We start from the raw sequence: 25,391 nt of genomic DNA, 5'->3' as shown, positions 1-25,391 counted from the left end.
CCAGGAGCAGTCAGTGAGACCTGTAATTGGTGTTTCTGAGAAGGCCAGAACAAATGCTAATTTAAATAATTCCCTGTTTAGAAATGATTGAAGTAAGCAAGCAATAATTTGATGGCATAGAGAATGTGATGGCACATTTTAGAAATACTGCTTGAATGTAGCACCATCTACTGGCTACAGGGCTTTCTGTTGGGGTTTTTTCTTTTTAAGAAATATCATTTAAATCTCTGCAATATTTTAGGTGAGTTGAAAAGTGAATTTTCTAGTATTTATTTTAAAGTAGAACAGTCTCAGAATGTATTATTAGTGATAGTCTAGGTCTCCACATTATTATTTCCACAGTTCCACATATATTTACTAAAAGAGCTCTCAGTATTTCTTGTCTTTTGTTTCCCACTCACTGGAGGATTGAACATACTAGTTACACCATGTAATTTTTGAAGCTAGATGTGTCTTCCTGTGAAAAACTAGTTCTGCATGCAGCTCAAAGGTCAAGAAAAACGATACAGAACAGGTTACCTCCCTTATTAATTAGAGATAACTGTAACACCTTATACAGATGCTCTGATTTTCACTAAAAACAACTGGAAAAATTGTAGCAGTAGTGTACTGGTTGTGTTTTTCATATCCTGTAGAGCATGTGTGGAAAGGTGAGAAGTGTTTATTCTTTTCAATTTACTTACGTGCACATTTTACCATTTATATTTTCTCTTCTGTAAGTGCTTGTAGCAAGAATGGAGTTAAATCATTTATCTGTAAAATATCCTTTACTGGCTAAACTGAGCAGTGGGTGGATGCTGAGTAAAATGACCCAAGGTTGCCATGTGATACCTTTATACAAGAGAAAGATCATAAATATACTCGGTCACTATTAAAACTTTCTAACCTCGATGTTTGGTTTTGTGTATGTACACAGGTGTTATGTTTTATTGAGAATTTAAACTTTGGATTTTCCCATTTGGGCAAGTAATGGAGTGGATATAGTCAATTTGTTAAGTAGCTTAAGCCTTTACACTGATTCACTTTAGGGTTTGTGCTGATTCTTCTTCGTGGGTTTGCTTTTGGTAGATGGAAATATTAACTTGCTTTCTATTCTCAGGTATGTGAATTCTGTAAAAACAAAGAGCCTTCCATGTGAGGTTCACCTTTTTGTTGGTTTTCTTCTTAATCACAGCCAACATGGATATAAACGTAGGAAACTGAGTCCTTGCTAAGTCTTGTGTGATATGAGTGCTTCTTTCAGAAAACACTAATTATACTGCATTTTAAAGACCTTTTCAAGATCATGGGCAGAAGTCAATCTGCACTTAGGACTGCAGAGCAACTTTAGTGCAACCAGATAATAAAGGGATGATTTACATAGGTACCTTCCAGTAGTGCTTCATATTTAAAGAAATCGTGCAAGAAAATTCAGTGAAGATACCTCTATTCTGTACAATGTGCTAAGAATCACTGTAAGATCGGTTTGGCACAAGTTGCCCTTTGTTCCATCAGAGGGGAACCACAGCAGCTTCTGCAGTATATACCCCTTCTCCCCCTTTCCAAATCCCCTACCTCTTTTGGGCCTAATTTTAGATCGCATTATGCAGTTTTAGAACAATTTTGTTAACTGGTATACACAAGCCCTCTATATGCTTCTGCCTCTTGTTAAGCTGACCAATTTTATTGTGTTGTTGCAATGTGCTTTGTAGTTACAGTGAATTCTGTGTCGTGTATGATGGACAATCTTGTAACAGAATAGTTTCAGTTAATCACATAATTACTGGGCAGTTTTGAAGTAGCTGTCTTTATGCATGTACTAGTAATTTTTCTGCATCATGTGCTTGCTGGAAAATAGCACAGCTTAGCACTGAGCATTTTTAACTACTGTAGCAAAGCTCTGGCTGTGCTTTTGTTCGCACAGCTTGCATTTGGAAAATGTGAAAGAAATAATTTCTGCCTTTAAAACCACTGAAAATAAATAGGAAATACCAGAAGTTATGATTAAAAACACCCCTTTATTCAGCCTGAAATCCTAGAAAGGCAAATATATGTTGATTCAGTTTTACGAATGGAGGGTTGCACAAACTCATTAACCAAAGTACTATTAACAGTGCTCCTGGCAGATGTTCTCTCTTTAGCACAGCACCTCTGTAACTGACACATGGAATGGGGGTTATTACAATATGAGATTACATGATACTGGTGTGTTTGCATTTAAAAAATATTTTCAGAATACTGTGTATTCAAAGCAACATCCTGAAGCATCAGTTCCAAGAGCTAGTCAGGTTTTGTTTATAGAGATCTGTGAGAGGAAACAGTTGAAGTGGAGCAGGTTTTAAATAATAGAAATGTTCCCAGAAGGTCAGGCTATCAGCCATTTGGATGCTTGACTGAAAGAAACTATGGAAACACTGAAACTTAAAATGCAAGTGGGAAATTGAAAACATTTTTTAAATACACCAGTCAGGCACTTGAAAATCCATCAGGTATCATTCTGGAATGATGCTGAGCTCTCAAAATGCCAGCTTCCTTTGCAAAATTACTTAAGAGGACTATCAAAAGGTGAGGAGAAATTTAAGCACAGAGCTATGATTTGGCAATCAGCATCCCACAGTGGCAGGAAAGAGCAAAATGAACTCTCTTTTCTTTCCATTCAGAATTAGTGTATGTAAACTGAATATTGCTCAGGAGAACAGGAAGTCATGACGTCTAGTTTTGGTTTTAAAAAACCAAAACAAAACAGTAAACCTCAGTGGCTTAGCTAAAGGAATGTTTCTATTAGCAGTGGTCAGTTGGTTGTGGCAGAAACAGAAATATCTTTTGCAGTTCTAGGGGAAGAAGATTGTGGTCCTCTATAGGAAACTTCAAAAAACCTGGAATATTATTTGTTCAAAAACTATCTGGCAACTGGTAGGTGCTAACAGTTCATTGGAGCAATAGGTAGTGGGAATACCTCCCTCTATGACATTTTTACAAATACTTGCTGATGTATATTATATGGATGGCATGATGTACAGCAAATACCTCCTCTTGTCAGTTCTTATTTTGAGTTTCAGCATGGCTAAAAACATTGTCAAATTTCTCTGAGAGACTCGGACAAAATTTCCTCAGATTACTGAATGCCATCTCAAAACCGGGGCATAAAAATCTTATCGACACAGAAATCAGGCAGTAGCTGGGTACTCAACTTCATGGGTATAAATGGTGAAGTTATGAGTCAGTATGTGGCTCCTGGCTACGAAGGCTTGCCATACATAAACCAGAATTATTCTGCATCTGGCTGACAGTTAACAAGACACGCGGCCTTGCCTCCAGTGTTAGTAGCCAAGCCTTGGCTTAGGTTCCCCCTCCTTCCTCACTACTAGCTAGTCATTGCAACCACTGACGCAAATACAAGATGAAGAAAAAAATAGTTGGGCTTTTTCTTCTGTACACAGCCAAATGCTATGTATGTAAACAATGTTTAAAACCAGAAGGTACCATTCACAAGCGATGAAGTGCCAACTTCTTTCCCAGAGACACTCAACAGCTATTCCAGTCTTGTTCCCACAAAGGAAATCTCATAGTCCGGTTGACTACATCAACAAACTGCAGAATTTGGGGGTTGTGGCACTCACCAAATTTGTGAGCCCAGTGAAGAATCGGAGGCTGTGGGGTTTGTGCATGAGGTAGCAAAAAATTATAGAAATATATATATGTTTTAATGACTACAGATAGTTGTTTTGAAGCTTGCCACAATTCATGGCTGTAATACAAGTCTTTTAAAATAATGCTTCTGGCTATTCCTTTCATTTAAATAAACTCTGTAATTGCCTTCAACCCTCTTGCTGTTTGCAAGTCTCACACATCCATGCGGCATTGCAATTTAATTGATACACTTCTTCAACCATGAGGCCTTTGTACCTTGGAGAGAAAAATAAATAAATAAATAAATGTAAAAGAGATTTTAATGACACAGTCCATTTTTATGATAAAGTTTAAGGAACAATTTTAATGTACCTCTGCTTTCCTGATATGCAGAAATGCAACGTTAAGTTGAACTTGTGCGTATACCTTGTTTCCTTCTTTAAGAAAATCTGCCATTTTGGTCAATGTATGATACATCACTGGCTGACTGATCAGCAGTGTATTTTCTATATTAAAAATATACTAAGGCTTTGCAGGATACATTTATGTAAACATTTAAATCTTTTTTTTTTTTTTTAAGGTCAGATTTTGGAAACCCATATTGCAAACGTTATAGTTTTATCTTTATAAGATGTGTAGATTTATATTTTCAAAATGTGCATGAGCATTTATTAATTGTTTCAATTTTTTAGACGTATTTGCCCCATCTCTAGCAAGTTATCTGGTATTGGCATTGTACGATAAAGTAGAAAAAAGATCTGAAATCCCAGTAGTTTCAACTGGGAGAAACTGAGGCTACATGAAAGTTAAACCATTGCTGTCTTCTGGTTTTTACCCATTTTTTGCTAAAAAATGCCTGCACATCTAGCAGTCACGTTACAGGTTTTACATTAAAAGACAATGTGGCAAAGTACTAAAAAGAAAGGTGGGAAGGATAGAATATGCTAGTCTGGCTGTAGTAGGAGACCAAAGAAAACTTCATACCTTTTTTAAAATAAAACACAGTACAGGTATGAACAGTAGCATGTAATTTAAAGATGAATGTAAAGGAACAGCACCAGCATGCAGTGCAAAAATCAGCTAGACAATGTCCCGACTCCACCAAATTCATTCTGCTGGCACCAGAAAAGTATCTAATTGTTGAAATTAAAAGAAGAGAGATATCCCAGATGATGCGAGAAGAGTAGAATCAGACATCACAAAAAAGTTAGTTGTAATGAAATGTTTAAATAAATTACTTTGGTGAATGACTGTCAGCACTAAAGAAAGGAATTAAACAGATTATGTGACAAAACAGAGAAATGGTCATCATTCACTATAATGCAAAAAAAAACAAAGCTATTCCCAAAGTTACCCTTGAGAATAAGGAATGTTTGTATAAAACAGGGATGAACTGAGTGACACTGTAGTTAGTTGAAAAAAATGAGGGCTTGACTCGATGCAAGCTAAGAAAGACACAAGTGGGATACTCTTTCTCAAAATGGGGCCAAACGCTGGAAAAGAGAAAAGTGGTTGTTATGAAGAGGACAGTAATCAATTCCTGCAGCAGCCACCAATGAAATGACAAGATAATCAGCTTAATTTGAAACAAAGGAAATTTACTTGAGGTGTTGAGAACAATTCTGTATTGGAGCCTATAAATTACTGGAATAGCTCTTAGGAATTTTATGAACTTTCCCTCACTGGAGACCGAAAGGAAGAAATTAGACAAAACACATGTGGTGTATTTTGTGGAGAAGGGTGGACTATATAAGCACTCCCAAATCACTGCAGCTGTGATGGTGTCTTGACTACATTTACCTGAATTTTCTTCCCACAGAGGACTCCAGTGTAACCAGGACGACAAGAGCATACGTTAGGCAATACACACTTGCCTCCAAAGAGACACTTCTGGTTGCATACAGCTAAAATAAGAGAGGTACATATGTGGCTTTATTCATGAAAACAACTTAGTGAAGTAAAAGTGGCTACTATCTCTGTATACTTATTCTGCCTGCTTATAGGAGCTGAGAACTTGATAAGTATTTTCACAGGAAAACAGCCTTCAGTGTAAGACTTCACAGTCATGTAGAGCCAACAATGTTCTTAACGCCTTTCCCATCGCCCTTATGCTTTGATGCAGATTTAATATGGGAACGTGCTGAGGGCATAACCGAAGCTGAGATAGGGATGTGAGGTGTTTTTTAATGCATCCTACACTTTCAAGCTATTGCAATGGCCTCTCAGGGCTGCAGCGCGCACGGTGTTAGAGCAAGCCACCCCATCCTGCCTTGGTCCCAAACTACCGTCATATTCTGGAAGGCTCCAGAAAGGGCAGAGGAATCTCTACACTTCATCCTGCCATTAGCACAGACTTGGGATAAAGTACAACCAAGATGTAGGACTTCTAGGCGCTATGTATTGCTGAAGCAGTCTCAGCTGTGCTGAAGCAAAAGGTTTACAGGTCACATCGTTCTTACGTGCTTGACACTGGATTCCTTCCCACTGCGGAGGACAGTGACATGTACTCGGTCCAATACACTCGCCTCCGTTCTTACATTCCTGAAGACAGATTGCTGCACAGACATCATCACAAACTTTGGTTATATCCCAAGTGACTGCTTTTACTTGTTATTAACATTTCAGGATGCCCATGAGAGGTTGAGTGCTTTCCATAAACAAGAGTCATACCATCTTCACTGAATATCCATCTAAGATCAACAGGATATTGAAGAGGCAACTAGAAACAAAAAGCCCTGCAGCCAAAGCACACATTGAGTTGTTCTGATGCATCACAGATTGCTACAAGAGCCTGAAATACTGAATTAAGTCAGCACCACTAAATAGCTTTGTTTTTTCCAAATGTACCTTTCTAAAGCCCACATCTAAGTGAGAGGTCTTTTGTCTATCATTCAATTTAACACACAGTGAATCAACTCATGAACATTTGATCCAAAGTTATTTTCTGTGACCCACTTTTCTGCACATTCACCCTGCTTATTGAGCCACAGTCTAAACCACTATTATTTCTCTTTGGTTAACAATTTGATAATCAAATCTCTTCCACAGTGTTCAACAATATCTCCCCCCCCATCAATATAGGTAATATTTTTTTCAATAAAACTTTCCAATAATTACAGAAAGTAATACAGGGAAAATTGTTTTTCCTCCTTGCCATTAGAGACCTCATTGGCCATATCAATATCTGAGCCTCGGGTGGGTACTATGACAGACACTAACACTTTATCTATTGGATTTCAACCACCCATCCTCATGCTAATTTACATGCAGACTGTGCTTTTATCCAAGCTACTTCTTTTTATTTATGCACCATCAATACCTTCATTAAGATACTATGTGACCCACAGCTGTGCTACCATCTCAGTCCTATTTCTACCTTTCCTAAAGAGCTTGTGCCTATTGCATCTTCTATTCCAATAATTTCCCACTATGTTTCCAGTTTTCCAATATCTCACTGTACTACTTTTTCTATTATATCTGCTTTTATGTCCTACAGCACAAATTGAAATTCTTTCATTTCATTGACTCAACTCAGAAATACAGATGCTTCTTATTTAGACAAGAATTAAGGAACAGACAAACATTATTTGCTATACAAGAATTTAAAGATATTTTGATCTCACAATTTAGCCTAAGGATCACATGGTGTTAGTTCTCCATCCTAAATTTTGCCGCCAAGTTATAAACCATTATTTTTTCAATGTGTGTATATTCTTGAGGTCTTTGGCACTAACTTCATGTTACTTGTGTGCACAGAGTTGTCCTTTGGTCACATATTACTTTCAAGGTATGGTTCTCCTGTTAACTACAGGATACTTACGTGTGTTACACCTTTTTCCCCTCCATCCCGAAGGACAAGAGCAAACGTTTGGCCCTACGCACCGGCCTCCGTTCATGCACCTTGGCTCACAGACACCTTAAAATCAAAAACATCTGCTGTTTAATACATTTAACTGATCACAGAATAAAGTATTGGTTACTTTCAGATCCTGGAAGGATTTTAACACTGCCTTACTTTTTTCACATCTTCTGCCTGTGTATCCATCAGGACAAGTACAGACATTATTTCTCATGCAATGACCACCATTCTTACAAGGTGGGCTGCAGACAGCTAAAAGATACAAACAGGAAGAAAAGGCTGTAGTTTGCATTTTGTTTGACTTAGCGATACACTTCTAGGATACGAGTGCAACACTAAAATTCTGACAGTTTATATAGACATTCAGCACTATCAGGCCTGTCTTGTAAAAATCCTATTAATGTGCCTTGGTGCCTGTCTATAGTAAAGACAAATCAGCTAAAAAGGAGCCAAGGTTGGCAACTGTATGTGTACATGAGTAACCAGATTACATAATATACAATGGAACTGGTTGAATACTGCTCAAAAGTTGAGTGGAAGACAAGGCAAATTTTGAGTCTCCCTTCCCTTTAAATAGTCACTGAATCAGCCATAAAATCTAAAAACCAATGTAAGTCTGTTTTGCACCACTTCTCAGGTACATTACTTGATTGTGAATTTTGTGTCTTAAAATAATAATGTTTTCTCACAGATTTCCTCATAATGGCAGCTAACAGGGGAGAGGGGAAAAAAAAAGAAGAAAAAAATATTACCATTCTGACACTGGGCACCAAAGAATCCATGTGGACAGAGGCAAACATCTGGCTTAGTACAGGAACCACCATTGAGACACACGGGGTCACACAGCGCTGCAGAAACACGGTCAGGAAGAGTGGGAGGCATGACATCCAAATAAAGTCTATAAAATATGTGCCTCTCTTGCAAGGACAGGAATTAAACACCTAAGATAACTGCTGGTAACACCATTCACAAAATCTTTACCCAAAATTTTAGGACCAGTATTCAACTTCCAGGAGGTGCTGCCGGCAGCAGAACAAACAGCAGAGACAAGAGGGAGCGCAGGGGCCCTGCGACAGTAAGCAGCTGCCCATCACTGCTGCCTGAGCCACACGGTTCCAAATTTCAAACTAGGGGACGTCCTATGGATGGTCTTCCAGGAACATGGAAGTTGCAGGGGTCTTACCTGTACTGCAGGTAGGTCCATACCACCCAGGTTTACACTGGCAGATGTCTGGAGTAAGACATTCACCACCATTTTCACAGTGTCTACTGCAAACCACTTCCATCCAAGAAGTTGGGCAAAAACAAAGGAGAAGAGAGGGGAGGAGATGTGGGGGTGGGGAGAGAAAGAGATATCTTACAAATTATGTTTGATTAATTTTTCAGTTCTTACCCAAATATTAACACTGGAAATAACATACAATTCCACTAGTTGAAGAGTAATTACTGAATAGGTTAATCCAGTCTCAAAGCCCTGAAAAGCTAGCACCAGACTGTAAAGGTAAATAACATGTCTTTCCGTGTAATTATCCATGGTCTGGTTATATTCAGTGTTAAAAATCTAGAAAATTTCAAATAAATTCTAAAACAAATGGGAAATTCAATCCTAAGAACAAATGGACCATGTTACATGATGGATTTGCTGGAGTCCAAGAAAGTTCACTCAAGTGTCCTCCATCACTTCAGCAAGTGCAGCTGCATGCATAGTGACAAGAGACTAACAAGCAAAGACATTAAAATATCATGGCTGTGAAAAACCATGAGTCACTTCTTCATGACAACATCTCATTCTCTTTGGCACTGCTTAACAAAGAGCAGAATTTTTTTTTTGGTGTCACAAGAAAAACAGAACAAAGCGTCCTGGGATTTGAGGAGGTGACAAACAAAGGGCTTTCTCAGTTTGGGGTCAATAATGCAGTGGCACATTCAGGTGAATGATATATAAACAGCATGTCTAATTAAGTGTTAAAATTATCACTATGAAATCTACCCAAAATTTTGAGTTGCCAAATTGCAGCATGTAGAATTTGATATGTAAAAGACAATTTATATGAGACTAACAAATTCCAGTTTTTCAGCTATGATCACAGCAAATTTTCCAATTTTCATGCCGGGTAAAAAAGAAAGACCCCATAATGTGATTCTGAATTCAGTTTCCCTGTATCACAGTTTTTCAGACCTGCCATACATTGATACCAATTATTGAATGTACCCCGACATCTAACCAATTTAAGATGATAGAAGTTAAAAAGCTGTAAGGACATATTAAACATCTGTGTTTGTTCTGAAGGTAGTATCACACATGCAGTGTGCTCAATGTTTCCACATTTGTGAATCATAAATAATAAACTATTTATAATTTTTATAGTGTGTTGTTATGTTTCCAAAGTTAAGTGCGAATACTATCTAATGTTCGAAAAGCACAACTTTAGGACCCTTCAAAGAGGCACATGTATTATGTCATTTGCTAGCATTAGACAGAGTGCATCAAAAATTTAAACCATAATTTGCTTTCTTTCTCCTAAAGAACAGGAGACATGTTCTGTATTCTTCACTTATGCTTTTTTGCTTACTTGTATCACATCTTGGTCCCACAAAACCATATGGGCAGGTGCAGAGATTTCTGGCCAAGCACGTGCCTCCATTTTGACAGGGTGGTTTACAATGTGCTGCAGATAGAGAATTACGTTGTTCAAGAAATCACCTCTAAAAAGATGCATTAATTGGCTATGCTTTAGAAAAAGGGAAATGTTAATAATTGACAGTGAGCAAAGAACTGGAAATAAAATAAGGAGATGTATGCAATGCCTTTTGACGAGAATAAGTAACATGAAGAACTTAATTCCAACAGAATACCAACAGTGGTGGTCACCCTGGAGAAAAAAAAATCTGAAACCATTTCCAGACAGGACTTCTTGCTCTTTGGGAGTGTTTAGCTTAGAGACATCTACATTTGCTGGTGAACTCCTCTACTTAATGTGAAAACATTTGCTGAGTATATCAAAAAAGTAGGGTATATACCAATACGTTACTAAAAGAGTTCTGTTAAAGTAGAACGAACACACCTCTTTGCTGTCAGAATGAACAGTCATGGAAGTTATTTACAGAATTCTTTGGATATTTATGGATTCAAAAGCAAAAAAATATTCTATTTACCTTCCTCACAAGCAGAGCCACTATATCCTGGTAGACATTCACAGACATCAGGCTTAATGCACTTCCCGTGGTTTTTGCAATCAGGTCTGCATAGAACTGTGCAAAAAATGAACAGTGATCTTCAAATCATTAATCTGTGGATATAAATTAGGGCAGGCTAAATCAAAATGCCATACTCACCAGCCTGACAGTTATAACCAGCATAACCAGGCTTGCATTTGCAAATGTTGGGTGCCACACACTCCATATTTTTGCCACATGTTTGTCTACATCTTGCTGAAAAGCAATGAAGAAAACAAAGAAAGGAATTAGGAAAATTAAAGTGGCATTTCAGCTCAAGCTTCTCACAGGGGCCATCGCTGTAGCCCCCTCCCCTGCTGCCAAAAACCCCACCATGCACACAAACCCAGCACAGCCTAACATAATGAACAGATCACATAGAATCCATTAAGTCACTGCCCATAAGCGGGGAGCCTGAGACACATCAGAAGAATATTTTTAAGTGCATCCATACAACTAAAAGCCTGTAGGCTATGCCAATATTAATAATGAAAATGAGAAATTTCAATACTTTATGCATTTCACTGATCACACAGTAACAATGTACTTTCAAGTTATAAAGATGTCACAAGATTCTTTTCTGAAAAGCTTTTAGTGCAGTTATTTATAATACCTTTGCAAGTGAACCCATCTCCATAATAACCATAAGGACAACGACCGCACTTGATGCTTCCATCCTGACTTGGCTCACAAGGTACGCCAGGAAAACATGGTAAATCAGTACAAGTTACTGCTTTAGGAATCAGCATTTCACTCAATTCTTCAGGAAGCACTTTTGGTGGGACAGTCACTTCAACACGGACAAAAGGTAAAGGACTTGCTTTATGCTTGGCTAATAGCTGATGAACTCTGTGAGCATTTCCACCTTTGAATACCTTGCTTGACAAAGAAAGGCTTTTGCCTGTATTTGCTCTGCTGATAGAAGAAGTCTTCCTGTTGCTCTCAAAATAGCTGTAGGCCTGAACCTGTGCCCCTGTTTTCTTCTCCAGCGATACAGCATGGCTTCTTGAAGATGCAGTCATCACAGCATGTACTGAAGAACTCTCTTCCATGTTAGCAAGGTGACCACTGATGGTGCTGAGAGCATGAATGATGCTTCCAGTAACAGCAGGTTGTACAGACACGCTACTCTGAGAATTAAGTGACTTCCAAGCAGTGATTGTTTTTACTGTGGAGGCTGGTGGAGTGTTGCTACTGACCATTCCTGTAGAAATAAATCTCTCTGGGACATGTGTAGAACTGGAACTATAGCCTGAAATGCTTAAAACCTTCTTGAAGGATGACTGTTGAAAACCTACAGCATGTTCAAAAGAAAGGAGGGAAGAGTACAGAATGAGACTTTCTTTTCCTTCTGAGGGTGGGGAACATCTTCTAAACAGAAAAACATACAGCCCATTCATTCTATGCTTCAGGAATTCTGTCCATGTGCTACATCAGAATATATGTATGTAGTAGAACCTAACTCCTTGTTGTGGGAACTCTCAAATAAACAAACAAGCAACAAAAACCAAAATTTATTTTTATACACAATTAATCAACACTCTGCAAATATACAAACAGCAGGTTCAAATGTCCATGAGAGAACAAACTATCACGACACAAACTTCTGGGGTTTAACGACAACCCAAAACACCATCCATGGATTTAACAACCCAAAACGCTCAATCACTCACCTAATAAAATAGAAGGACTCTCAACCATGAGGAACATCTTAGGGCAGTGTCCCAACCCACAGGAACCCCAAGGAGTTTCCTTGGGCAGCATCCCAACCCAAGGGGAGAGTCCTTACCTGCAGCACACTGCTCCAGGGGGGGCTAGCTCAAAATGGCTCCCCCAGGGGGCTCCATTTATACCCAAATTGAATCTGACCTGTGGCCAATACCAGCCCCTATTGGCCAAGGACCCCAACTACTGTAAAGCCCTGAAAACAAGGGCACAGGAAAGGTTCAACACCCAGGAAGCCACATTTTCATTGGACAGGTGCACCTGCCACACTCCTAACTGCCAGAATTGGAGAAGATCAAGGTATCCTGGCTACGTCCTTTCACACCCTCACCATGGCCTTTTCTTGGCTGGAAGATAAGGAGAAAGCACCATATGTATGGGGCAGACAGCAGAGATTTTCCCATACTGGGTCAATAAACAGCTTTACTATCAGAAAAAAATTACCAGCTTCCAACTAGGTAACTTAAAGAGAGTTTAAAGAAAATATACTGCTTATGGTTCACCAGTGTGTCTAAGTGCTAGTAATAAGCCTACAGTCTAGAAGCAGATGTTCAATCACAAGTGTGTACATGCTTATACTTCTTGATGCACATGGACAGTATTTTAGGTGAATAATCCACCACCTTGTAGCAAAATTACTACCATGTTTTACTTTCCACACATTTTTATCAACTTTCGTAAAGTTTCTGCATGGGTTTTATTAGTGGGCTGTTCCATGTGTTTTATAAACAACAGAGACTGACTCAGCCTCCTTGTTGAAATGAATGCAAAGTGAATAAAAAGTTCTTCGTATTCTGCCCAGGAAAACCAGGTGATCTGGTGGGTTGTGGAAAGGAGTGTGGCAGTGTAAGCCCAGAATGTCAGAATGCCATATATGGGCTTTTAGCATTATGGGGCAGAGGAGGAATGAAACTGGAGGAGATTATCCAACCTAACTTAAACTCTGTCCCTAACCTCATTTAGAACAGTACTAGAAAGCAGTCTACAAAAGGTTAAACTTTACTGACTATTACCACAGGGTGCTGCCTCCCACTGCTGAAAAGCAAACCATTTTGCAGCCAATGAAGAATTATCCAGAACTGGCAAGAGAGTGAAAGATTTTTCCTCCTCCCCCACTAACAATTCAGAGATAAAGGGAAAAGACACTTGAGAATTTCCTGCAAAGGAAGCCCCAGCAGGCACAGAGCTGGAAATGCCAGCAACAGCATTTACTGAGTTTTGGAATTAAGACATTCACTTGCCATATCCTTCACCTTTCCTTTGAGTTAAAGTAGGAAAATGGCATTCAACATAATGCCATAAACTTTTGCTTATCTCATATAACAGATGTCCCTATCCCCATGTTACCTATTTCATGTCAGTGGTTAGTCACAAAAACAAAAGGCAATGGTAAGAATGTCATACATCACACTGTCAATAAAATGATTTGACTGACCTAAGGGATTTGTTGATGCTGACATTTCAGTCTCATTTTTCAGATCAGAATACAATCCCAGTAATGAATTAAACTGAGTCAAACTGGAAAATTAAAGTGAATAACAAAACTGACTAGAACCTTTATTTCCCAGCTATAGTCTTATCAGTATGGGAATCAGAAATTCCATTTTCTTCATGAAAAAAATCACCTTTATTCCCTCCAATTTCTTTTGTGGAATCTTTTCTTTCAACATTAGTATCTTCAAAGCTTTCTAAAAACAAAAGATGTAAAGGCACATTAGCAGTTACTTTTGGTTCAACAGCAAATAAATTATAAACACAGTTAAAGTCTTCGTACATAAAAATAACTCAAAATTCAGAAAGCAGATAAAGAGTAAAAATCGTTTCTTAAAAGTTTTCAATAGAGGAATTTAAAAATACAGGTTATTTGGTAACTGCACTGTAAATAAATCTTTGGGCATCTTACTTGGCAAGTGCCTTGATTTGGGTATATAATTCTACGTTAAGTAATCTAATAGAAAAATATTTTGTCAATAATTGCTCATAATACGAAAACAAAGCAGAAAAAAAAATACATTTCATTGTATTCTACTTTGGTATAAAAGAATTGTGATATTTCATATCTATTTTTTCTAGTCACCTGAAAAAGTGTTTTACAAATATATAACCCAGTGCAGTCTGATGTTGTCATCAACTGAGATTCTGTCTCAGCCATCAACAGAGACACAGTCCTGTTTTGCTGACTACTGAAAAGAGTTCTAAGTTACCATTAGAAACACGAAGCACAACCAATGATATTTTATCTGAATGACAATAAGATAATAGCATTCTTTTGAAAAACAATTTTACCGTAACATGACTTCCCATTTCCTTGCAGATTATTTGGGCATGGACCACAATAGTAAGAACCAAAAGTATTGAAGCAAAATACTCCAGGGAAGCAAGGACTGGATACACATTCATCTACATCATCTTGACAATTTCTACCTGCATTGAAATACAGATTTTTTTATTTATTTTTTTATAATATTGTGTCACTAGACTTTGACAGTGTGTTTATAAGAGATAAAAGCAGAATGTATGCAGGTGCTGCAATACAGAAAGGTCATCTATCAAGTGCAACAAAGTATTTCAGTACTTCTAATAAGTACAGCTGACTAGGCTTGCTATTCACATTTTCTCATCTTATATCAAGTATCTTGCTTATTGTGGAATATGGAGAAGATGGACTGTGGGGACTACATGTGTTTCTGCAGGCACAGGAGGAATCACACTGCAACCAAACTCATCACTCCTATGTTTCACCATGTTTCTTGGTTTACCTCTGTGGAGGAAAACAGTGGAAATCTGCTTTCATAACATAAACAACCACTGTATTAATGCAAGAAAAATCCACAAGCATATGATATAACTTTATCACAAGACCATAAAATTTCTTCATACTTTAACAATAAGCTATTTACACTGAAAAATTAAAAAAAAAATGTAGACATAAAATTAAAAACTACTATTTATCACTAAATGTGATAAATGTGTGTAAATAAAGTAGCAATTTACCTTGAAGTTCAGGTGGACATTCACAGTAATAGCTGTTTATTCCATCCACACATCTGCCAACACCACATTGGTTAAGTTTACAGTCATCAGTATTCACTTCACAGAGATCACCTTCAAATCCAGCCACACACACACAAAGATATCTTCCACTTCCAGGTGGGAAATTAATGTTTGTCACACATGAGCCATTATTTAGGCAATCACACGATTTTACACTGACCTACAAGACATGCCCAATAAGACAGTTTTCTGGTTTTAATGAACTAGCAAAGACTTTTGTATTTAGATATCTTAAACACCTTAATAGTAGGTGTCATTTTACTGTGATTTTCATTACCTCTATTTCTACTTTAGTCTTCGCATCGCAGTCATCTGTCAAAGAAAATGTTAATTTATGGAGATTCATTGACACAGCTTTCCACAAAAGGAGACCTGATGGGGAAAGACTGACACCTTCTGGACCAGAATCCAATGTGAAATGAATAGCAGAGCCCTCCGGATCTGAAGCCAAAAACTGATACACAAAATCTTCTCCATAAAAAGTCTGTAGCATACCCTGAAAAATTTCAAGCACTGGAGGCTGGTTATCTGAAACAAAGGAGATATTTTCCTCTTTTAAGCAAAATTTGTAATATACTTAGAAAAATTAAAAGGAGCATATCTTTCTATTAAGGAAGTCCCATGTAATTATTTCTCTTAAATTCTAACATCATTTGAATTGCACAGGAAAAACACCAGATATTCTCATTTTAACTGTAACGACACAACCAAGAAATTACTTATACTATGCAAGAGCTTGTAAAGATGCAGTGCATCTATAAACAGAAAGAACTTGGAATTTATTGAATTTAATCACTGTATTTTAATTATGCAGATAAAGTTTGCAGATGAAAGTACAGGAAGCCATAAAACTCAGAGGTGATTGGTGTTCCCTTTAACAAAGGAATACACATTATTAAGCAATACTTAGGAATGGGCTGCAGTGACTACCTTGGCAAAACTGAGCATGAGGTGATGGAGTAAGTTATTCACTCATTGTTCCTAGGAAGGATTTCAACCACACGACAACTTACACACTGGTAAGTCTTAGCCTATTCAGATGCCTGCACTGTTGAGCTCCAACCTATTTGGCAGGAATAACTAGATTTCTGGAGACACCAGGTGAAAACAAACAAACAAAACCCCAGCACCAGGACAAGTTCTGTGAAAGAGAGAAGGAGAAGCCCTGGGGAGAGTGTAGGTTTTGAAGCTGGGACATAGAAAAGTGATTAAGATTGCTAAATTTTGGGTAACAGTGAAGTGACCGCTCCAAGCAGGAACCCACCCACTGTGGCAGAAAACATGAAGGAAGCAGCTGTAATCAGTGTCTCAGCAGTTAGACCCTGACACCCTGTTCATAATGGCATCCACCATCAACTCTGGAGAAGAGGTTGTGCTCCCTGGTCTTGGGGAATTGCCTCTGGTTTACATACTTCTCTTATTTCTGAATTCGGCAGTATTGAATTCCAGTCCCTGACTGTAACATGGAAATCCCTTGACTCCCTGACTGCTAGATGAGTTTCATTTCATTCATTTCATACAGGTTTCACTCTTTTAGAATAGGTATAGCTACCTTGGCTTTCAGTACAAGTTTGAACTAAGACAATATTCAGCAAGACAGACACCAGAAATCCCTCTCATTCAAGATCCTTCCCAATCCAGGCAGAGTCTTTCCAGCACATTCACCCATGAAAACACTGATGGAACGCTTATATTTGAGATGTTATGGACTTGGGTTGATGGGTCAGGCTGGATGGCTACTAGTAAATCCCCAGGAGACATCCCATTTGGTGAAGGGACCCATATGATTTGTATACCCAAAGAGTAAAACCTCAGCCAAAAGAGATACAACTTCTAGGCTAGAACTTTGTACTATGGAGCTAAAAAATGAAGAATCTAGACTTGGGTCTTTTCTTTATAGTGTAGTTTATAACTGAACGGAAGTACAACAGCCTTGGATATACTTTCAAGTAATTGTTTATGCCATCGATGCGGATTATGTTCAAATATTAAGCGGCTAATGAATATGACTTGCCATTTAATTTGGTTTGTGTTTTCCTCTTGTTTGGTATCAGTCATTTGTTGGAAAATATCTTTTATTCCTAAATGTTGAAGACAAACATTTGTGGATGTAGCTGTGCTAAATATCAAAAGACTTCAAAGTGCCAATTAAGCTGAGAGTTGTTCATTTTCATTAGTCATTTGTAATGGCTACTGGAGGAGGGCAGTGCAAGGAAAAAAAAAAAAAAAAAAAACAAAAAACAAAAAACAACCCTGACATTTACATGTATGGTCTGGAAAACAAAATATAATTTTCAGAAATTAGGAGAAACGTCAGATGAAAACCAATATCAAATTACAAGCTAAAGTAGTGAGTACTAAGCTTTCAACTTACTTTCAACAACTGACCAAGTTAACTTTGATATGTCAGGTCTGCAGAGTAAGCAAGGGCTGGTTGGATTTGTGTCACCTTCACCATAACAGAGTCCATCTATGTTGCATGTTTTCTCCTTTTAGAGAAATGACAACATGACTGATTAATTTTAGGTTATCAAACAGTAAATCTGGATGAATTTGTAATTGTCAAATAAAATCTAATCTATTCTGCACTTCCACTGAACAACTAAGGTTGTTTTTAAATCTAAACAACTGATAATACATTTGGTTTTATTTTGGTAATTACATGAAGTGCTTTCGGTTTGGGCTTTTTAATTCAAAATTGCCTCATCCCAGCTTCTATTTCTGTGGTTATCATTTCCATGCACTGAAAAGCTCTGTTGGAAACAAGAACAGGGTACATTCTGCTGAATTTTCTAGAATTTTTTTCTGCCCGAAATGATGCATATTTTCATAATAAACACAGAGAGTAATGAAATACGCACCTTTAACGTACATAACCCAGATTCTTGTGGTTCACATGTCTGACAGGCTCCGTCATATAATAGCATTGTTTTAGAGTTACTATAAACGAATCCATCATTAGAAATCTGCAAGATATACAGTAAAAATAGATGAATCCATACGTGTACCAATGTATGACCAGCATGGACTGCCAGCACGAGCTTCACCTCGTTGATAGACACCCACATAGAGCTGCTTAAACTCTCATAATAATCACCAGAAATCTATCAGTCCTGCCAGTAAGTCTAGGCAGATATTAGACCAACCACACGTAGATGTCTACTTTAGGGTAAACTGTATAGTGACTGACCATATATATATGGCTCTACTGACCTTATGGACTCAATCTGTGTAACAGCTCTGACATCTACCTCACACAGGGATTCATACATGTAGACTGGCCTTAACTCAATTTTCCCATAAATGTGTCTCATGTAATTTGAAATGCTCTGGGGTGACTATCCGGCCTTTAACTTCCACTCTTCACGAATGCATGTCTCTAGGTCCTGAGTCTTCTGTACTAGTCCCCTTGCAGAAGAACATTCTCAAATGGCACACAACACTTAAGCTTAGGTGATGAAACTGAGACTCCAAGTTAAGCAAGCTGAGTTCCACCTTTAGTACCATTAAAAAAAAGGATAATATCTATGTAATGTATTTTCATCTTAATAGGAGTAGCTGTAAGTGAATATTTGAAATTTCTGCGAGTACCTTTATTTGCCACCTGGCAATGGGTTTATCATCAACCATATCCATGGCATCAGACTGCTGGCCATCGTTTGGTAACTGGCAGTCGACAGTCCTGGCATTTTGGAAGGCAGCTGGAATAGTAAGAGGTTCTCCGGGAATCCATTGTCTATCATTATACTAAATGTTAAGACAGAAAATCTGGTTTTTAGTGAAATACATTTCGAAAATAGTTTTATCAGATAAAAAAAAAAAATGTATTGCACAGAGTTTGAACAAGTCTAATGCCTCTGGGTTAGAATGTAGTAGGAAATATTAAATGTCATTATTTGCACACATAGACTTCTACCTAAGCCTGCTACTGTGGAAGAAAAGACAGAGAAGTCTTTCCAGCCACACAGCTCTTTGGCACTACGTTGCCAAAAACAGGTCTTCCAGCTGGAGTGTAATGGGGGGGTTAAGCAGTGGGTGATCCTCTAGCAGCACTGGTCTGATGTATAAGTGCCTCTATTCCTCCCCATCTCTGCTCCCATGAGAGGACAAGCTTTAGTTGAAGGAACAGAAGACGTTTTTGGCAGGGCTCAGGTATCTTTCTGGGTGCTGGGAAAATGCTGGCAGTTAGCCATTAAGCCCTTGGACAAGTCAGCAGATTACACCATTAACCCTGTAGCCTCTTCTTCTAAACAGCAGTGAGGACAGGTTATCCAAGGATCTAACTTGAGAGCTGAAGGTTAACAGAATAGGGTTGATAATACTATTTGACTGAAGTATTGATGTGGAAGCAGGGATAAGCACACTGAAAATAAAGTTAGATGGAAGTAAGAATCCAGACTAAGAATCAAGAGAACAGCAAAATCAAAATAATTTTGAGCTTGGCTAGGTTTTACTGAGCTGGCACATTTTTTTCAGTTACTGGAGCCAATTGAGACATTTATTCAATCCCACTTCTGACATGGTGAATCCACTGCTGATAACGCCTTGCTTTTTTTTTTTTTTTTTTCTGTACAAACAGAAAAATAAAAACTTTTACTGAAAAGACATATGAGATATTTTTGTTCCAACCAAACATTTGGGGTTTTTTTCCCCCTATACTCAATTAAGGAATTTACGGCAAGGGTGAGTAAAATTGTAACAGTGAAATATTTCTAAATATGTCATTCTGAGTGTATTTAGTACCGTAACCTTTGAAATGCGATGCAGTCCATTTGTCCAGAAACCTTTTGTCATTAGCTGGAAGCAAGTCCGGGTAATTTTTTCAGAAACATATTAACCTTTCAAAAACCAATTAAAAATCTTCAGATCTACTAGCATTCTAGCTCATTAGGTTCATAGAAAAACCTACTTCTGTGGTTCAACATAAGTAAGAAGGAACTAAAACTGTATTTTTTAGGGGGGAGGTTAAAACGCATCCCATCCTTTACAAAAATCTTAGTAAATTCTGGATCTGTGTAATCGCAGATTCCTTGGCCATGTCCTACCCAAACCTCTTATCAATAGATGTGCAGCAGTCCTGTATCTGAGAGACACTTCAATACAGAATTCTCCAAATCACCTCTTTTAGCATCATGCACGAGACCTACATCCTTCCTAACATCATACGACAGCCCATGAGCAATGGATTTGATTTAACCTTTCAAAACTGAAAATAATAAAAATAAGAAACTCAGCATGTATTAGCTCTAAATTTTGCAAAAATGCCTCCTCTATGAAATTTTGATAATTTAAGTTTCATCTCAAAATACATGGAGTTCTATACTGTTGCAAGTCCATTGACATTTGCATAAAGTCCCTATTAATCTGGCCTGAGATTAAACAAACAAAACTAAACAAAAAAACAAACATCCTTTCTGTTGTATTTTCTAGGAAAAAATTCTCAGCTTTCTCCTCAACTGCAGATAGCAGCAGCAGTGTTTGTTTTCTAACCTGGCTTTTGTCAGTGAGAAGATCATCAATAAAAGTGATTAAATAAAAAGTTTCTGTAGTTGGAAGCCAAATACACTACCACAAACAGAATATCTTGTCGTAAGTTAAAACTGAGACATTTCAAACTGTGATAAGTGAACTCCCAATAATGATCTCACTGTGAGCTTGGCCTAAAAGTCTTTTAACCTAATGGAGTGTAAACTTACTCTCGACTTTATAATTTCAAGCCGACTTGCAGATGAGTGGATACACGTTGCATTTAAGAAAAATCTATAGCCTGCATTGCTTAATCTGTCAAAATAATTTCAGCATCTGCTGAAACTAGCTAAGGAAAACTTTTGTCTCAAGAACAGAATTTCCTCACTAGATGCTTCCCCCTTTGCCATCTCATCCCCGCTTCACACCCCGCCATCATCACATCAGTGAAACCCAATTTTACTTTGAAGCTTTTTTCATTCTCGTCTAACATGGCATAAAAACTTTTCACTGCTGATTGTTTATTCCAGGCTAACACTTGTAAACTGCTTATAAATTTGCCTTGAGAAAATTCTAGGTCTGAGTAACAACAGTCTCTCTATACAGATTCCTCTTGGTTTACAGTACAACATTTTTAATCTCCTGTTCAAACCTGGGGTATAGAGCTGACATACATCATTAAATAGCCATGGTATTCTACCCTAGGGAAATGGACATCAAAAATGCCTTTCTCTTTTCATAACAGATTTATTATGTTTACAAAAGGGCTATTTCAAGCATTAGATTTGAGAAAGAAATCTAGTAGTCTTTAACCTTGCCGCCCTTTTTCAAAGAAGTGGTACTTCAATTCCTCTCTCTAAGCACTTAAAAAACTGGACGATGATGTACTGGTTGTTACTAATAGGGCTGCCCTTGCCCTTTTCTGATGGATAGCTGCCATATGCTGTTATCTCCCTCTCAGCTGCTGAACATTCCCATTATGTTTTGTATTTCTCTTATCATGGAGGAAATGGCAATCTTGCAAAGACATGAGTGTCTGCCGCAAAGTACTGAGTGTCTTTGCTTTTAGCTTCTACTAAGGCATTGGGTTGTACCCACATCAATGAATAATATGTTAGATATTTTTTCCCATTTTTTCCCTCATTCTCTGATAAATTTAAAATGTAATTGTTGCTATTCAGGGAGACCTACCTGTAATTTGATAATTTCACATTTCAGATTCAATGACTCCCTGAAGCCATGTCCAAAAGCTCTCACTGATGTGCAGTCATACTGTCGAATATCGCACAGCCCAGCATTCTCCAGCTCTGTAATTTCTGGAGCCTGGGCTTTGAAGCAGAGATTAGGCAATGAATGTCAATATATTAACTCATTCATATGCATTTACATTAAACAATATGTTTATTTCTCTATCCTACTAAGAAAACTATGTAAACAATGAAATCTGGACCCAGCTAAAGAAAAGCATAAATGGAAACATTTTTTATTGTTAAAATGAATCTTAACTTTAAAGCCAGGTTTTTGTCTTCTTTTGGAACTTGAACATTATGAAGCAGGGAAAATATTCATCTGATAACAAACACTTGTGAATATGTGTTTTGCTTTCTCATCTATGGTTCTTTACATCACACCTGCAAAATAAAATCTAAATGAAACTCAGGCCCTAGGAATAGGAATTGGAAATGTTACAGTTATGCAATAATTTATAATAGGGATTTTTTGTTTAAAGATGAAACAAAAAAATCTCATGTGGAAGTTATTTCAGGAAATAAACTGACAAAGATTAAAATGCTCAAAAATAGTTTTTATGAAGCAAAGTAAGTTTATTTGACTTCAAGAGGAATAAAATATTTCTTTTTATTATTCTCTTACCTCTTCCTCTATTTGCTTTTAAAGAGATCATTAAGACAAAAACACCATTGCAAAACAAAATAATAACAGGTTTTGTTTTGAAAGGGTTTTGACTTTTGTAGAAATTTTCATATTTTTCCGGTGTACCTGCTTAGCTCAATTTTAGTTAATGTCTTATTTACTGGAAGAAAAAAAAAAAAACAAACCCAAAACCACAACTGTGTCCAGCTCTATTTGCTGTACTTCTTTTTTTCTTCACCAACAATTCTGCTCCCACCACATCTAACAGTTAACTTACAGACATGTAACATCACCAAAGAGAAAAACCCAATTTGCAGTTAATAAACAGGATCACATAGACTATAAAAAATTATGGAATGGATGGATGTGGCAGATCTTCCCTGGAGAAGACAGCATGTGGAAACATTGCTAATCTCTTGGGGCAATATTCTGGATTGCAAACGCACTGAGTGATAATTTTTTTAAATCTGACATACCAGAAACTCAGCCCATGTTTTGCCCTTCAGAAACAAGAAGGCTGAAGAGAAAATAATTATGGCTGTATTAAAGTGGAACTAAACTGCTGGATAACGAACAGGGCCACTATAGGGAACCCTTCTCAGTGTACAAAAGCAGGAGAGAAAGGCAGCAAAATAAACATATATTGCACAAATATTGAGAACATTATTTAAGTAAATCTATTTTTTTTCCCCTTCACTTACCAGACAGTATGCTGCAGTCATATGAGCTATAGCCTTGAAAACATGCACAGCCCCATTCTGTACATTCCCCATTACCACTGCAGAGACTGGGACACTTTAATGCAGTAAGTAGGCTCTCAACTGACCCTTCAAGTTCTTGTTGGTTGTAATTTATTTCTTCTAAAACTCTTTTCTCACATTCATTCTCTAGAAGAGCTAAGGAAGCTTCTGCCCAACTGAGGTCATCTTTCAGCAGCAAATCTTTAACACACATACTGATCGCATCCTCTATTCGCCGGCCAAGGAGGCCACCACAAGATCTTCCTATACTGGAATTAGCTATTGCCTGCTGGCATAGTAGCAAAGCACTGGGCTCTGTGAGGCCAGAAGGTGTGGGCCAAGAAGGAAGAAACTTTTGGTCTGTGTCAGTGGCATGGTCTTCTGGGAAAAAATAACTATATCCTTCTAAGTCTGTTTGGCTAAGACTTTGGAATAGAAATACCGGATGGTATTCATAATAATTTTGGCGCTTCCCCCTACTTGTAACAGATTGACTTTTGTGAAGATGGCTGCTGTAACCATGAGAATTTCTTCTAATGCCTGAGCTTGAAGTACTTTCTCTTTCCACACCAGTATCTCCCACTGAGGTTGCAGAGACAGGTGTGTTTACTAGTGGTTTGTGAAGTTTGGTTTGATTCTTGTCCCTCTGCAGAAGCGTAGATGAATCCATTTCATGCGCAGATGAACGTTTCTTTATGCCTCTAACAAGATCAACAGGACCAAAATATTCAGCAGTGACATCCAGTCCTGGTATCAAAGACAGAAATCTACCATGATCACTTTCTTTACAAGACAGAGGAAGTTCTGACTGAGAAAATGTCTCTAGTTTATTCACTGATCTATATAATCCAGCATCTTCAAGCGTGCAGTCACAGAAGATTGCTTTTCTAGATGATGTCAAAGAAGCAGGTGTCTTGTCGAACAAGCTACCTCCTGGTGAAATTCTAAAGAAAGAAAAATTAAACCGTATCTGACCTATTTTCATTGTTTTAGTAAAGCATTAACATTTGGTTTGTTTTTTGTTATTTTTTATTTTTACAACACAGATCACAGAATCTGCAGCACATGGCTATATTTAATGACAGGTTAAATCACAAAACCATGAGAGAAACTTACAATAGAAGAATTAAGGAGTGAATATTTTCCATATACCTTGATACTTTGTTCAAAACCTACTCAAACTAATCTTACATCATACTACTTAAATACTAATTTGGCACTTCAATTTTCTCTGAAATAAATTATGGAATTTAATGATTGCATTCCAATATTAACTTAAAAACCTACAAAGATTTTTTTATTATTATTATTTTGACAAGTATTTAAGAGTGTGAGGGGAAAGTTGAACCAAAAATGATGACACTTGATTGAAACAGAAGTATTTTGTTACCTCCATTCCTTAATAAAAGAAAAAGGAACATTAGCATGCTTCGGGATTTCCACTCCACTTGCAGTGTGATAGTCATTCTCTGCACTTCCATCAAAGGTGCCACAGAGTCCCACTGTATGCCTGTAATCTGAACTGGGTGCCCTAAGAGTTATGCTCATTCCCCATTCACTCACATCAGCACGAACGAAAGCTCCAGAAGAAAACAAAACCTAAAAAGAGATCGATGATATCATCACGAGAGACATGATTTTTATTTTACCTAATAAAACCAGGTACGTTTGTCGGCAAGGAACAATTGGAAAAGATCAGGCATATAAAGACATCCCATTAAATTCTTGCTCTAACTATGCTGGATCAGACAAATTTCATTATTTCTTCTTCTCATGAAGCCCTGTAAATAAAAACCCTATACATCTCAACCTTAGCAGGCAGCTAGATGGTGCATTACAGGTCCATGGCC

The 25,391-nt window shown here is 37.6% G+C and overlaps 1 protein-coding gene across 1 annotated transcript in view; it reads right to left on the bottom strand.

Moving 5' to 3' along the window:
* Positions 1 to 1,977: 1,977 nt before the first annotated feature.
* VWDE (von Willebrand factor D and EGF domains) overlaps positions 1,978 to 25,391 on the bottom strand; it is a 42,720-nt gene continuing 19,306 nt past the window's right edge. The window contains exons 11-31 of the mRNA XM_042802268.1: positions 24,932 to 25,140; positions 23,503 to 24,485; positions 22,121 to 22,257; positions 19,055 to 19,210; positions 18,325 to 18,429; positions 17,838 to 17,952; positions 15,741 to 15,991; positions 15,404 to 15,623; positions 14,696 to 14,833; positions 14,035 to 14,097; positions 11,298 to 11,978; positions 10,805 to 10,900; positions 10,625 to 10,720; positions 10,042 to 10,137; positions 8,652 to 8,747; positions 8,221 to 8,316; positions 7,625 to 7,720; positions 7,430 to 7,525; positions 6,069 to 6,164; positions 5,410 to 5,513; positions 1,978 to 3,885 (exon numbers count right to left, since the gene is read on the bottom strand). Coding sequence (XP_042658202.1) covers positions 3,865 to 3,885; positions 5,410 to 5,513; positions 6,069 to 6,164; positions 7,430 to 7,525; positions 7,625 to 7,720; positions 8,221 to 8,316; positions 8,652 to 8,747; positions 10,042 to 10,137; positions 10,625 to 10,720; positions 10,805 to 10,900; positions 11,298 to 11,978; positions 14,035 to 14,097; positions 14,696 to 14,833; positions 15,404 to 15,623; positions 15,741 to 15,991; positions 17,838 to 17,952; positions 18,325 to 18,429; positions 19,055 to 19,210; positions 22,121 to 22,257; positions 23,503 to 24,485; positions 24,932 to 25,140 — 3,951 coding nt within the window. The 3' untranslated portion in view covers positions 1,978 to 3,864. The remainder of the gene's footprint in view (positions 3,886 to 5,409; positions 5,514 to 6,068; positions 6,165 to 7,429; positions 7,526 to 7,624; positions 7,721 to 8,220; positions 8,317 to 8,651; positions 8,748 to 10,041; positions 10,138 to 10,624; positions 10,721 to 10,804; positions 10,901 to 11,297; positions 11,979 to 14,034; positions 14,098 to 14,695; positions 14,834 to 15,403; positions 15,624 to 15,740; positions 15,992 to 17,837; positions 17,953 to 18,324; positions 18,430 to 19,054; positions 19,211 to 22,120; positions 22,258 to 23,502; positions 24,486 to 24,931; positions 25,141 to 25,391) is intronic.

Source organism: Tyto alba, unplaced genomic scaffold (genome assembly GCF_018691265.1).
Source record: "Tyto alba isolate M040663 unplaced genomic scaffold, T.alba_DEE_v4.0 Super-Scaffold_38, whole genome shotgun sequence".
NCBI classification, from domain to species: Eukaryota; Metazoa; Chordata; class Aves; order Strigiformes; family Tytonidae; genus Tyto; species Tyto alba.
The sequence above is the reverse complement of the archived record's forward strand: the minus strand, read 5'-3'. Positions and strand labels throughout refer to the sequence as shown.